Source organism: Schistocerca americana, chromosome 11 (assembly GCF_021461395.2).
Source record: "Schistocerca americana isolate TAMUIC-IGC-003095 chromosome 11, iqSchAmer2.1, whole genome shotgun sequence".
In the NCBI taxonomy this organism is placed as follows: Eukaryota; Metazoa; Arthropoda; class Insecta; order Orthoptera; family Acrididae; genus Schistocerca; species Schistocerca americana.
The window spans coordinates 80,807,009-80,823,040 of record NC_060129.1 but is presented as its reverse complement, the minus strand read 5'-3'; the positions used below and the strand labels follow the sequence as shown (position 1 = coordinate 80,823,040).

Genomic DNA, 16,032 nt, shown 5'->3' with positions numbered 1-16,032 from the left:
GCATCTTTTACAACATTATCTGACGTGATACATGTGAACCACTAAAACAGTTACTAGATCGGGAAGCTCTATAGTGGCACGAATGAAATATCGTTTTGCTCTCAATTCTAAATAAAATTTCAATATCTTATCTACATTTCTTTCACTGCATTGTGTGAGCTCAATCGACCATGTGCAAAGTTTACCCAGTGCGTTTTTACCTTTGCAAATTCTTAAAAATTTCATGCAGTGCGGTACAAATGATGGATAGCTAAAAGAAACTCGATTCTTTATCGAATGAAGATATCAAACTATAAAATGTGCAGAAATCATATTTTTTTCACACAATAATTTGAAAGAATCGGATGATAAAGAATTTCATATCAGCCAGAATACCATCTCCCAGCAAAGGCACCGGCATTTGGTGAGGAGTACAGCCGTGACGAAAGCTACCTCGGTACGGAATGCAGAGCGCACGTCTGCAGTACATCCGCATCTACATCTACATTTATACTCCGCAAGCCACCCAACGGTGTGTGGCGGAGGGCACTCTACGTGCCACTGTCATTACCTCCCTTTCCTGTTCCAGTTGCGTACGGTTCGCAGGAGGAATGACTGCTGGAAAACCTCCGTGCGCACTCGAATCTCTCTGATTTTACATTCGTGATCTCCTCGGGAGGTATAAGTAGGGGGAAGCAATATATTCGATGCCTCATCCAGAAACACACCCTCTCGAAACCTGGACAGCAAGCTACACCACGATGCAGAGCGCCTCTCTTACAGAGTCTGCCACTCGAGTTTTCTAAACCTCTCCGTAACACTATCACGCTTACCAAATAGCTCTGTGACGAAACGCGCCACTCTTCTTTGGATCTTCTCTATCTCCTCTGTCAACCCGACCTGGTACGGATCCCACACTGATGAGCAATACTCAAGTATAGGTCGAACGAGTGTTTTGTAAGCCACCTCCTTTGTTGATGGACTACATTTTCTAAGGACTCTCCCATTGAATCTCAACCTGGCACCCGCCTTACCAACAATTAATTTTATATGATTATTCCACTTCAGATCGTTCCGTACGCATGCTCCCAGATATTTTACAGAAGTAACTGCTACCAGTGTTTGTCCCGCTATCATATAATCGTACAATAAAGGATCCTTCTTTCTATGTATTGGCAATACATTACATTTGTGTATGTTAAGGGTCAGTTGCCACTCCCTGCGCCAAGTGCTTATCCGTTACAGATCTTCCTGAATTTTGCTGCAGTTTTCTAATGCTGCAACTTCTCTGTATACTACAGCATCATCCATGAAAAGCCGCATGGAACTTCCGCACTATCTATTAGGTCATTTATACAGGGTGTTAGAAAAGGGTACGGCCAAACTTTCAGGAAACATTCCTCACACACAAATAAAGAAAAGATGTTACATGGACATGTGTCCGGAAACGCTTACTTTCCATGTTAGAGCTCATTTTAGTTTCGTCAGTATGTACTGTACTTCCTCGATTCACCGCCATGATTTCATACGGGATACTCTACCTGTGCTGCTAGAACATGTGCCTTTACAAGTACGATACAACATGTGGTTCATGCACGATGGAGCTCCTGCACATTTCAGTCAAAGTGTTCGTACGCTTCTCAACAACAGATTCGTTGACCGAGGGATTGGTAGAGGCGGACCAATCCTGTGGCCTCCACGCTCTCCTGACCTCAACCCTCTCGACTTTCATTTACGGGGACATTTCAAAGCTCTCGTCTACGCAACCCCGGTACCAAATGTAGAGACTCTTCGTGCTCGTATTGTGGATGGCTGTGATACAATTCGGTATTCTCCAGGTCCGCATCAGGGATTCCGTGTGACGGAGGGTGGATGCACGTATCCTCGCTAACGGAGGACATTTTGAAGATTTCCTGTAACAAAGTGTTTGAAGTCACGCTGGTACGTTCTGTTGCTGTGTGTTTCCATTCCACAATTAATGTGATTTGAAGAGAAGTAATAAAATGAGCTCTAACATGGAAAGTAAGCGTTTCCAGACACATGTCCACATAACATATTTTCTTTCTTTGTGTGTGAGGAATGTATCCTGAAAGTTTGGCCGTACCTTTTTGTAACACCCTGTATATATTGTGTAAAGCAATGGTCCCCTAACACTCCCCTGTGGCCCGCCAGAGGTTACTTTAATGTCTGTAGACGTCTCTCCATCGATAACAACATCTGTTTGCTAAAAACTCTTCAATCCACCCACACAGCTGGTCCAATATTCCGTAGGCTCTTACTTTGTTTATTGGGCGACAGTGCGGAACTGTATCGAATGCCTTCCGGAAGTCGAGGAAGTAGCGAAAGGGTTAAACTAGCTGCGCTCCTACGCCAGCACGAGAGGTATACAGTGTGTCGTATATTTGTTGCTCGTACTGCCAGATGCTTTCCACCTGTAGTTTTTGTTTGCGAGCTGGCGGTGGTGCTTGCAGGTGTACAAGGTGAGCAGCTCCTACTGGTCCCCGGACGGGGCAGGCCCTCGCCCGCTGCTGCTGCTGCTCACCGACTGGGGCGTCTACGTGTGCGGCCTCAGAGCCAACCTGACCTATTGTGCCGTGCTTGCTCTTGCCTACAGGGACTTGCACACTGTCATTGTAAGTGCTTCAGATTGCCTCGTGTATTAGTATTTTAGCTTTATATCTAAAAACAAAGATGATGTGACTTACCAAACGAAAGTGCTGGCAGGTCGATAGACACACAAACATACACACAAAATTCAAGCTTTCGCAACCAACGGTTGCTTCGTCAGGAAAGAGGGAAGGAGAAGGTAAGATGAAAGGATGTGGGTTTTAAGGGAGAGGGTAAGGAGTCATTCCAATCCCAGGAGCGGAAAGACTTACCTTAGGGGGAAAAAAGGACAGGTATACACTCTCTCGCGCGCGCGCGCGCGCACACACACACACACACACACACACACACACACACACACACACACATCCATCCGCACATACACAGACACAAGCTTGTGTCTGTGAAGCAAACCTTGGTTGCGAAAGCTTGAATTTTGTGTGTATGTTTGTGTTTGTTTGTGTGTCTATCGACCTGCCAGCACTTTCGTTTGGTAAGTCACATCATCTTTGTTTTTAGATATATTTTTCCCACGTGGAATGCTTCCCTCTATTATATTCATATCAGTATTTTAGCTTTATTAGACTTGTATTACTTTTCAATTTTACAATCTATAATTACTGTGAAGTGCAACCATCTCGTACAGCTCGACGTGCTGTGTGCCTTCTTAACCCACTAGCATACAGTGACTTGTAACAGGTCACTTTAATAGGGCTCTGCTTTACCAGTTGCTCTGATCTTAGTTCACATGCATTGTCAATTTATGGTAGGAGCAGTTGTGAGTGGGCATTTGTTACAGTGCAAAGTTGGCTTTTATTTTCAATGTGTTAGTAGCATGCGCGAAGCCTTATCTGTATGAAACTGAAAGAATTGACCAGCTGCTTGAAGAAAGTGATTTAAATGGTATTGGTGAAGAAATAGACTTTGAAAACAGTGATTTTACATCTGCCTCTAGTGACAGATTTATCATATATTTGCAAATAATCCACACACATTTTTCCCAAATTTACGGACAAAAACTGGGGTGTGCAGATTAATTGTAGTAAGGTTGGTACTGCACTGCCTCTGACAGTAGCTCCCACTATAGTATAGCTTTGTTGGGGCTCTGTGATATGTCAGTAGCATGCTGAAAGTGAAGTAGTAACGATGTGTTAACTTGTTGATTACAGCTACAAGGATCACTTGTACACAGCTAAAGAAAAAGTTATTGAAGAAGCAGTAAACATTGGAAACTGTGCGGAAAGTACGGCAGTGAGGGGTATATTCGTGACTGGTGAAAAAACAAACTGCAGATTCAAGTAATGAATGGTAACCGCCAGGAATTTTGGTGGACAAAAGGCAAAGCATTCGGACCACAAAAAAAGGCTCTGCTGTTACGCAGACGGGATGTGAAGATACGGATGCGCAGTGACTAATGAAATGTGCTAGCTCAAAGCATTGACTTTAGCCAAAGAACTGAGCATCACTGGTTTCAAAGCTAGCTGAGGCTGGCCATCAAGATTTTTCAGTCGGAATGGTTTAGGCTTCCGGAGGAAAACTACCATCCCTCAGCGGCCTTCAGACAATTACAAAGAAAAAATAGTGCATTTTTGTTTCTATGTGACACTAGTGGTGCAATCATTCCAATATATTATCGCCCATCGGGATCGCACACCAGTCTATTTTGAGATGCCACTCGACACCACTGCGAACGGGAATGGGGAATCCAGTGTCACGGTACGAATAGGTGCCAGTGAGGAGCAAAGATGTACAGTGATGTGTGTAGCTGGGGATGGACGAAAGCTATAGGAAAACTATTCCAAAAATACCAGTGAAAGGTGTATTGGTGAGCTAAAATCCAAAAGAGTGGAAGGACATTGACCTTGTGGTTGACTAGGTGATGCCTTAGCAACATTGCCCTGTTGCAGTGCTGAAATTATGTAACATGTTGGGCCTGGACAGCTTCTGCGGGCAAAAAAATCTGACAAAATGCCTGAGAAGTTAGAAAAATGAGAAACTAACTTGATCATTATTCCTGAAGGCCCAAGAAAAATGGGAAATTAGCTTGATCATTATCCCTGGAGGCCTAACATCCAACCTGCAACCACTAAATGTGTGTGTAAGTTGACCATTCAAAGCTGCACTTAGACAGCAATACACCCAATGGATGGCCGATGAAAATTTCAGCTTCACTTAGAGTGGAAAAATCGAGTGGCCAGATTTGTTCCATATTTGTGGGGGATGTAATGTGCATGGGACTCCATTCTACTACCACTGGTGGAGAAATCTTTCAAAAAATGTGATATCACAAATGTGGACTGAACGAAGAAAATGCTCTGCAAAGATGGCATCAACAACAATGATTCTTCTGCTTGTGATGATGGTGAAAGTGATGATGAATAGAATCAGTATGTTAGAATAATTTTTTTGTAAATAAAACACAAATTAAACACAACATTTGTTTTTTTCCTTAATATTAGGATGCACGCATTATTTTATAGTGCTTATGATGATGATGGTACAAACAACAATGAAGGCAACTTAAGGGAGCCTGAAACAAGTCGCTGACAACGACTGATCGCTTGAAGTGGACTAATGTTAGGAATTGCCTTCACATTAGCAACAGCAACAGTGAAGGCAATGCAATGGCTTGTGGGAGTCAGTAGTCAAGAAAATAAATATGTTTGCAGTTGCAGTACATTTGAAGATATTGGAAATACTGAAGCACAAAAGAAAGGTTGGTGAAGAGCACTGGTTAGCTATGACAGTAGACGAGTTCAGGCCAATTTTGCACTTTGTATTTTTATCTCTTAACTGAAAAAAAAATTCTTTACAAGATTGACAGATATCAGAGTATATAACCCTGGAAAAAATATTTGTGTTGGTGAAAGTCTGATGTTTAGGCACACACTACTGCAAGTGTAAAACAATCCTTCAAAAAGAGCAAGATATGGTTTGAAAGTATATGAATTATGCTCATAAGACACTGGTTGATATTTAAAATTTATGCAGGTCTTGAGGGAAAACATTCTGTGAAAATTACAGCAAGTGAGATAATTTTGGTCTTGTCTGAAACTTCACTGGATGAATTGAGAACTAGATACATGGGTAACAGTTCCCCTACATTGTTTCTAAAACTATTGAAGAGAGACATCTGTGCTTTTGGAACCGTAAGACCAAACGGGAGGAACACACTGATGGAGCTGAAGAATGCAGTGCTCAAAAAAGGCCATCTGACTTCTGTATTGGAAAATATAATTTTAGCAATCAGATGAATCAACAAGAAACCAGTGCATATGCTGTCAACCATTCATTACAAGCCAGTCTATGAAGTATAAAGAGAGAACGGAAAGTCTTCAGCTAAAACCTAAACGCATCACTGATTACAGTAAAGGAATAGGTGGTTTTGATGCACATGATCAACATTGCCATCATATTCACTCATTAGATGATATGTGAAATGATATAAAAAATTATATTTTTGTATGTTAAACTAGGTAATTTTCAAGTCAAGTATAATCCATATTAACATAATAAATGTAAAAGTAAAAGGAAGGGGAACAGGCATATTCTCCTCCTCCTCCTCCTCCTCCTCCTTCTTCTTCTTCTTCTTCTTCTTCTTCTTCTTCTTCCTCGGGGGGGGGGGGGGGGGGGGGGCTGTATCTCGTTAATGAGAAGTGAAAAGAACTGTTCCAGCAAACATTTCATACCCTTTGTTTTTTTAATGTTAATGGGACTGCTATAGCATAATATGTTCTTCAGTTGGCATTAACGAGGGAAGAGTGGAAAGTAATGCACAATAAGTTTATTACCAAAAAGTTCAACATGTAACAAAACAAAAAAAATCACAGATGAATATTTTACCTACTTTTCTACATAGTCATCAACGTTCTTAACATATTACTCCCATTGTGCTATTAGTGTCAATATTCTCTGTTCATAGAAGTCTGTTTGGTTGGAATATAGCTATCTGCAGACTGTTGATTTCAGTTCCGCACCTGTCCCAAAGTGTTGGCTGGCGAGGTATTTCTTTGTGGGACCAAACAGATGAAAGTTCAAAAGTGCAAGGTCCCGACTATGTGGTGGATGCTGGAGTACCTCCCACCCACCTTGGTGATTTTCTCATGAGCAGGAGCAGCAACGTGGGGGCAAGCAGTGTCACAAAGTAGTTTGCCACCATCAGAGTTAATGTGACGTTTGTCACAGAGGACACGTTGCAACTTTACCAAAGTTTTAATGTAGCCTGCCACATTCACAGTGGTCCAATGTTCAGTGAAGTCCACCAGTAACACGCTATGCATATCGCATAACACTGCCGCGAGCACTTTCCTAGCAGGTTGAGTCGACTTAATTTTCTCCTACTGGGGAACGAGCATGCTTCCACCCCATACGAGCCTGCTCGGTTTCTGGCGTGTACTGATATGTCCACAACTCATCACCAGTGATGAGTCCTTTCAGAAAGTTGTACCCTTCTGCGGCTTAATGCATTAAGCTTGTCACGATTCGCTGGTCCTTGTGGTTGTCTGTCAGGTTCTGAGGCACCCAGAGCGCACTAACTTAACAAAATTTCAAAGTGTCACGAACAGTATCGTACACTGCATCGTAGGATATGTAGAACTGCTACGATAAAGTTTGTTGTTCCACACACTGGTCATTCAGAATTGTTATATCAATGAATCTGTCATTGTATGTGTTTGCAACTGATACCGGGCACATGGAATGTGATGAATCACAAAGATTCACACGACCTTCTTGGAAAAATTCGCACAGTCATCCGCATACACACGAAGTGTGCTCTGTGAATTTCATTCGGTTATGCTCTTTTGTCCACAGATAGCGAACTACACTTTGCTTCTCTTCACAAGCTGCTGATTGATGACGGAAACATGCATGCTGTGCTTGTTTCGTAGTTCAGGCTTCTCTTGCTAGAGCTGCACTTGAAAACAAAAACCTTCTGTAGCACAAACTTCAAACTATATCATCGTGAAATTTTGATGTTTCAGCTGCAATAACAGGGTAGAAAAAAATTGTTGTGTGTCACTTTCCAGTCGTACCTCATACATTTGTGATAGACATCAGTAAAATCCTAATGGAAGCAACTCGGACATCACAGTTGTGTAGCTCAGTTATCTGTGCACTGCAGGTAATTTTCTCTTTGCCTAAGCTGTATTCACATTAATGGGAAATGCATTGCTGGTTTTTGTTAGTGGGCTGCTCTTTTAAACATTTGCATGAGTTAAATAGTTGAAAGGCTGATGTTGAGATAAAGAAGTGAAAAGAAAGATGTCATTTTAGCACATATATACATGCCAATAAATCAGCACACTAATGAGGAAGTAGAGGAATATTATCAGAAGATTGAAGAAATCATGGATAAAGAAAAAAAGAAAGGCCTGGATCGTTGTAATGAGGGATTTGAATGCAGTGGTAGGAGAGGAAAAAGAAGAGGGAGTGGTTAGAAGATTTGGATTGGGAAACAGGAATGACGGGAGGAAAAGGGTGGTTAATTTGTGCAGAGAAAATTCAGTTCTGATTGGAAACACATTGTGTGAACATCACAGAAGATGGGGATATACATAAATATCTAGGCTGAAAGACAACAGATAACAAATTGATGATATCGTATGCTTAAAGGATGCCGGAGCATATCCTGGAACAGATATAAATTGGACCACAACTTGGTGGTGGCAGACGTGCAAATGAGGTTGAAAGGAGTGAGAGAAGAAAACCAAGAGAGAAATTTGACCTAGAAAGACTAAAGGAAAAAGGTAAGGATGCTGAGCTGGAAAACATATTTATATCAAAATTGGATGGAGGGCCCTATGAGGAGAGCGCAAATAGAAATGGAAGTGTGTCAGGCTAAACCTTAAGGAATATTCAGACGTAATAGTAGGGGTGAAGTAGTTTGTAAGGCTAAGGAAAGAATGGGTAACAAAGACAAGCTGGATATGATGAATGAAACAAGAAAATGGAAGACAGTAGGAACTGAAAAAGGGAAAAGAATGTACAGAATGCTGAATAATGAATTAAGGAGAGAAACAGAACAGGCAATGAAGATGTAGGTGAAAGAGATGACAAAGAAATAGAGAAACTACAAAAAGGAAGTAAAATACAAAATGCTCTGTAGATAAGGTGCTGACCTAGTCTCGGAAGCAAAGAAAAGCAGTAAGAGTGTGGGAATAGAAAGAAGTGATGGTACTATGGTTCATAAACTGTAGGAAGTTTTGGGAAAGTGTCAGGAATATGTAGAGTACCTATATGAGGCTGATCAAAAACCGAATGATATTGAATTAGAAGAGGAGGCAAGAGTTGCAGAAGAGAGGAAAAAGGATGCTGCATCTTGGAAGGAGAAGTAGAAGTAGAAAGAGCTTTAAGAGAGGTGAAGAATCACGGAGTAAGTGGAATTGATGGATTACCAGCAGAGTTGCTCAAGAGCCTCGGAAGTAGTGGTGTCAAAGAGCTAACTCATCTATTTAATAATATTACGAATGAAACTGAATGACAGGATGACTTTCTCTCTGTAGTAATGATCTGATTGAGAAGAAAAGCAATGCAAAGGAATGTGAGGGTTTTAGATCCACAAGTTTGATTTCTTGTGCAGCAAAAGTTCTGTGCGGGTGATAAAATATAGGACTTTCCGGAAGACTGGAAAAACTATTGCAGAGGAACAGTAACGGATTTAGAAGTGGAAAAGCTCCGAGAGATGCAGTTGGACTACTGAGAATTATAGGTGAAAGGTACAGTGAAAGAGGAAGAGATGGATCCGCGAGCAGAACGGCGTGTGTGTTTCAAATTCTGTGCGAATCTCAGGAAAAGTGCTACAGAGACCCTCGTAATGATTCGACAAGTGTTTGGGGGGCAGAGCACGAGCCTGGGCTCTCCGAGACCCAAAAAAGCGAGACAGGTGAAGAGCAAAGTGAAGAGTGTGACGGTTGTTTTCTTTGATATCGAGGGCATTGTGCACAAAGAATTCGTCCCACCCAACCAAACAGTGAATTCCCCGTACTACTGTGACATTTTGCGGCAGCTCCATGAAAATGTGTGGTGACGACGGCCCGAACTTTGGCGTTGAGGGAACTGGCTGCCGCATCACGACGAAGCACCCTGTCACGAGTCCTTGCTCACCGGGACCTTTTTGGCAAAAAACAACACTGCAGTTGTACCCCACCCACCGTAATTGCCACATTTGGCACCTTGCGACTTCGCGCTATTCCCAAAACTGAAACTGAGTCGAAAGGCAGTCGGTTCGATATTCTAGAGAGGATTCGAGAAGCATCATTGCCGGTGATAAACCCCGTCAAAGAACAGGACTTCCAGAAAACGTTTGACCAGTGGCAGAAACTCTGGGACTGGTGTGTATGTGCACATGGGAACTATTTAGATGGTGATGGTGACCATTCGTCCAAAGGTAAGGTTTTCAACAGATGGCAGCACCAGTCCAGAAAATGTTGGGTAGCACCTCATGTAAGTGTGCAGCTGTGTGAAAATGTTAACAGCAGAACTGTGTGCCAATTTGTTGAGAGACAGGTGGGAGTGGGAGTGGGGGGATGCGGTAGGGCGGGAGAGGGGGGGGGGGTACACGAACTAGATTGAATCCAATAGTCAGCTAATTTCTGACGCTTGTTTAGATGAATTGTGGACTGGTTTCTAATGTTTACTCATAGCAGAAAGAGCCTCTGTCCAAAAACACAAAATAAGATTTTTAAAAAGTGTAAGATTGTGAAAATAAATAAAAGCGTATCCTGAGACCATATCACAACATTAGGATGAAGAAGAATTGCTGCAGTATGTGCCAGTTGAAAAATATCACCTCTTACAAACATACTTTCATGTTTACAGAAAATAAATATAAATTGAGCATGTTTACAGCATATCAACAGAAATCTTATGCTGTCCGATTAAACCACCTATTTTGATGATTATTTCTTCACGCACCACCTTTATTTACCTGGAGGAAGGACTAGACGTACTGGTTTTCCACTTATGTGGTCTTGATAGAAAATCATTTTAACACTTTGACAGCTGAGTACACATAGACTTGCCGTTTCTTAGAATGCCAGCCATTTTTGTGATTTTTTTTCAATATTTTATTTATTAAGAAGACTGGCCAAAATTTAACAGTGATACTATTCTTTTATGAGAGTTTAAAGCTACTACTCCTAAATTACATATTTCCAGATTCTTGGTATGTTTAGGATTTTTGTTATATATTTTTAATGAATGTTAGGTTTTGCAAAAAATATGTTAACCAAATCCAAAATAATTTATATACCATTATATTTTTAGTAATGAAAAAGTAAAAACCTGAAGCTATAATTATAAATTATCACACTTTTCTTTCACATAGTATAATTTTTTGTGTTCATATTCCTTTTTATTGGCCTCCTTTCAGCAATGGCAGGACTGATAATTTTTGATTATACATTCATTACAGAATCACTGTCTTTGGTTTCTGATCTTATAACAAAAAAAATTATAGCAAAAAAAAAGTGTTTCGTTGTCCAGGAAATGAAGAAACAGCAGAACAGAATGCAGACAGTTGTTTTGGCAAAGGCCATCCCATAATATTTCTGTTTAATGCAGCCTCATTGCAGCATTATTAACGACAAAAGTGTTGCAGTTGTACGTATCTGTAAAATATGGAAATATGGCCTGTTTAAACACAGCTTAAAAACAGAGAGGTGGTAGAGAGGCCTTTGTACCAAGCAGACTCTGCAAGTGATGGGAAACTATGCACGACAACAATGACGACGATTTCAGCGAGTGTTTTTGTCAAATCAGAATAAATACTTATTTCTTAACAGTGGATCGTACATTACTGTTACAGCGTTTCTAATTACATACCACAACAAAAATATGTTAATTGTTGTTGTTGTTGTGGTCTTCAGTCCTGAGACTGGTTTGATGCAGCTCTCCATACTACTCTATCCTGTGCAAGCTTCTTCATCTCCCAGTACCTACTGCAACCTACATCCTTCTGAATCTGCTTGGTGTATTCATCTCTTGGTCTCCCTCTACGATTTTTACCCTCCACGCTGCCCTCCAGTACTAAATTGGTGATCCCTTGATGCCTCAGAATATGCCCTACCAACCGATCCCTTCTTCTAGTCAAGTTGTGCCACAAACTTCTCTTCTCCCCAATTCTATCCAATACCTCCTCATTAGTTATATGATCTACCCATCTAATCTTCAGCATTCTTCTGTAGCACCACATTTCGAAAGCTTCTATTCTCTTCTTGTCCAAACTATTTATCATCCACGTTTCACTTCCATACATGGCTACACTCCATACAAATACTTTCATAAATGACTTCCTGACACTTAAATCTATACTCGATGTTAACAAATTTCTCTTCTTCAGAAACGCTTTCCTTGCCATTGTCAGTCTACATTTTATATCCTCTCTACTTCGACCATCATCAGTTATTTTGCTCCCCAAATAGCAAAACTCCTTTACTTCTTCAAATGTCTCATTTCCTAATCTAATACCCTCAGCATCACCTGACTTAATTCGACTACATTCCATTATCCTCGTTTTGCTTTTGTTGATGTTCTTCTTATATCCTCCTTTCAAGACACTGTCCATTCCGCTCAACTGCTCTTCCAAGTCTTTTGCTGTCTCTGACAGAATTACAATGTTTTCGGCGAACCTCAAAGTTTTTATTTCTTCTCCATGGTTTTTAATACCTACTCCGAATTTTTCTTTTGTTTCCTTCACTGCTTGCTCACTATACAGATTGAATAACATCGGGGAGAGGCTACAACCCTGTCTCACTCCCTTCCCAACCACTGCTTCCCTTTCATGCCCCTCAACTCTTATAATTATATGTTAATTATCTACTAATTATTCCTCTTAGACATAACATTACCATCTTTCGTAACATAATACACCAGAAAAGCAATGTATAGCCCGTTTGACATTTGCAGGCGGGCCCGCGGCTGCAGACGTTGATCCTGGTTCCGGATCCCGTGACACACCCACTGCCGCCACTAGCCCTGGCGACGCCAGATGGCGACTGCGCACGCTCGCTGCTCTGCCACCTGGACGTGGCGGCGCGCCGGGCGTCCGCCTCGCAGAAGGTCCCCGGCGGCCCCAGGGCGCGGCTGCTGCTCCCGGTGCGGGGCGGACCGACGGCTCCGGCAGTCGCGGAGGTGTCGGCGGATGACATGGCGCGCCTCAAGGCTCAGTTGGACGTGAGTGTCGTGGAGGCTCCCCGGCGCGTCACGGGTCGTCCCCGGTCAGAGGGTAGTGTGCGGAAAGTCCCGGAGAAAGGGATGGGCTCAGCAGATGACGAGGTGGGCACAAACGTGCCGCATCCGGATGGGGTGGCCGCGTTCCGCGAGTACTGCCGCCGCTGCGTCGTTTTGTAGGTGCGAGGACAGGCCTGGGGGGGGCCTTTGACTGCCAGTGTTGCGGAAAATGGCAGTTGTCGCGAAATGCCTGACAGGGCTCTGTGTGCACGGCGGGTAAAATCTGCCATCGTACTGGTGCGAGGTGCTCGTAAATCCAAATAGGGAATCTCAGTATGAATTTGCTGCCAATTTCATTTGTGTAGCGCTCTGTCTGTTCTGCTTTCTACAAGTTATTCGGCTGCTGTGCAGGGCTGGCTGTTTTTAGTATTCTGTCTTTGTATAATTTTTACGTGGAATCAGATCTGCAGCCTATTACAGTATTTGTGTATTTACTGCGTGCAGTATTGTCGTTGACCTGTCGTGTGGATAGATTCCACTTCCTTCCTCTTTGTCTCTTTTCTTCTGTCTAGTTTTGAGAAAAAAAGTCTGCTTATTACTTGTAGCATTTTTTATACCAAAGAGGCAGTATTATTTTGGCAATCTGACTTACTTGTTCCTCAATAATGGCAGTGAATATTCTATTGTTTGCAGTAATTGGTCATTTGCTGACAAGCTGTTGGTTGAATGTTAAACTTTGTCCTCGTTTTTAGTGGTACTAATTGGGAACTTGAATAGATGCCTCCAGTATTAGTTAATGGGTGATAATGGTGGACACCCCAGGATAAAATGAGCAAATTTTAGGACAGGCACTTTAAATGCATTGTCATTCATATTGTGGAATATTTACTTTTGGGACCCACTGAACATATTGTGAGGTACTGTTGTCCCTTAATCGAGGAATTACCCAATTCTTTCCTACGGACTGAGAAAATGTCAACATGTGTTTACCATAGTGTAAAATACGTTGAAAGGTAATTCAAATGAAAACTATATTTATACTTTATCCAATGCTGTTAAACTGAAGTATAACAAGTACTAATTGCACCACTCCCAAATATAACATTTATTTTCAAGCTACATTCTCATCATTTTTAAACCCTGTGTTTAACGATTTTGGTGTTTCATAGCGTCAGCACTCATTGTGTCTCCCTGCTAAATCTTATCTATCACATTTAAATTCTTTCACATAGAGTATTACAAATGACAGAAGTTGAAATCATATTTTAATTATTTTTTTTTTAATAACTATCATCCCATCCCTTCTCCCTACTAAAGGGTCCGTTGTGGGTAGGATGTCTCAATATGGGATTTTTCAGCTTCTTTTTTACTCCAATAACAAGGTCAGTATTTCTATTCTGCTGTATCAGACATTTTGTTTTTGTGTTCAGTTAATATACAGTGAATTTCAAAGCTGTAATACTCTCATGGTCAAGTAACAGATGTGCCCAAAAAACTGAAGTGCCACCAGAACTATGAGTGTAAAAAATAAGACTTTTTGGTGTTTTGGATAAGGGTCGTTGTTGTTGAAGATGTAGCATGATTAATACAACACTGAGGTTAATTTCCTGATGACAGTGTATTCTGGACAAACACTTGTGGCCTTTGACACTGGATTTCTGAGGCATATCTGGCCACTCATCAAGAGATCATACACTCTTCAAATTGAGTTTACTTGAACTGACCATCCAAAATAAATTATGTGATACAGTGGTGTGGAGGAACTGACAGTTTTACTGGAATACCGTACACTAATCACATTGTCACTAAATTGTCAAACCTGTGGTCTGTGCTGCTTTTGATTGTTAAACGGCCAGAAGTTGGAAATGCTAACGCACAAGAGCAAATTTTGAGTTGCTACGCATTATATGTTACATTGAATTCAAAGAAAGGAATATAAATGCAATAAGCCAAAACACCTTATGTAAGAGTCAGCTCTTTCTAGTGGTACATATGGAAAAAATTGTTACCAACGCTTGGTGCTTTCCAAAACATACAAATAACATGATCATGCTAATCTTTCACTAAATTGACAGTTAGTGCTAATGTCCACTGACCACGACAATTCAAAATGATGGTCGCCTGAAGGTTACAGTGTTTGATCCTTACTGTTCTTCCCATAGAGGCATTGGAGCAGATTTTAGATGACTTATGTGTAATGCCAAGGACAGATATGTACTAAATTTCTGATGTACATCATCACTCAGAGCACACACTATCCCATTTGAAATTTCTTTACAATCGCACAGTTTTCGCTATTGAAAAGAGCTCAATTTAGCCCTCACTCGTCACAGTCTTTACTGTGACGTCTGAGCAGCTGAGATATCATTGGATAAATGAAGGTCCTTGTGTATTTCAGTTAAGATTCATGGAAATTTAAAATAGTTCGCGTCAAGGTAAATCCACATGACATTGTGCCATGTTTTCAATGTAGGATGAAGTACTCCACTTCTTGTGATTCATGACTACAGGGAAGCATAATAATATACTTCTCTTGCAATGGCACCAGTTATTGCCAAGTTTTCGTGTTGTTCAGTTTCATTGTATTCTCTACATGTGAACAATTCTTTAAATTTGTGCAGTTGTCAAGTTGACTGTAGTCAACATGGCATTCCTGCAAAAGTTATTGTTCTCAGTTTTGCTCTTGTGTTGTTAGTCAGATAAGAGACTGCTTCGAAGGTTTAGACAGACTGTCATTTAATTTGTGCGACACACTGACACTCAGGTAGCAACTTTTTCATTGAATTGTAGCATTTTATTTGTATTATTCCAGAAACACTGAAACTGCATGTCTGAATGGGTTGGGTGATCGTCATTGCCGGCACACGAACAAATCGTTCACTCCACAGTCAGTCGCACACGGTTACGAAACATATCGACACATTAAAACAGTGTGCCGGATTGTGACTGTGAACTAGTTTTCTGCCGTCCCGGCACGACTCGCGCCCCGCAGACGATTTCCGCAGGCACGCTTTGGTCTTGCAGATGGCTCGGTCAGTAGCTGAACTTCCTACAAAAGATGAGGTCTGGGTTTGAGTCACAGTCCAGTGTGCAGTAAACCTGCCGGACAGTACGTGTTCACTAGGCTTAATAATGTACATATGCCTGTTTTTGTTGTGCATTTTGTAGTGTTCTCAATGGATTGGAAAGTAAAGATTTGACTCACTGCTGTCATTGAAGATTAAATATTATGCTTGTTCTTTGGCCTCTTAACTGACTGTAGCCTCGTGTGTAGCA

General features: G+C 41.4%; 1 protein-coding gene across 1 annotated transcript in view; it reads left to right on the top strand.

The window, feature by feature from the left end:
* The window catches only part of LOC124553253, a 286,386-nt gene that overhangs the window by 125,641 nt on the left and 144,713 nt on the right, over nucleotides 1-16,032 (top strand). The window contains exons 12-13 of the mRNA XM_047127140.1: nucleotides 2,451-2,612; nucleotides 12,493-12,932. Of these exons, the coding sequence (XP_046983096.1) occupies nucleotides 2,451-2,612; nucleotides 12,493-12,932 (602 nt within the window). The remainder of the gene's footprint in view (nucleotides 1-2,450; nucleotides 2,613-12,492; nucleotides 12,933-16,032) is intronic.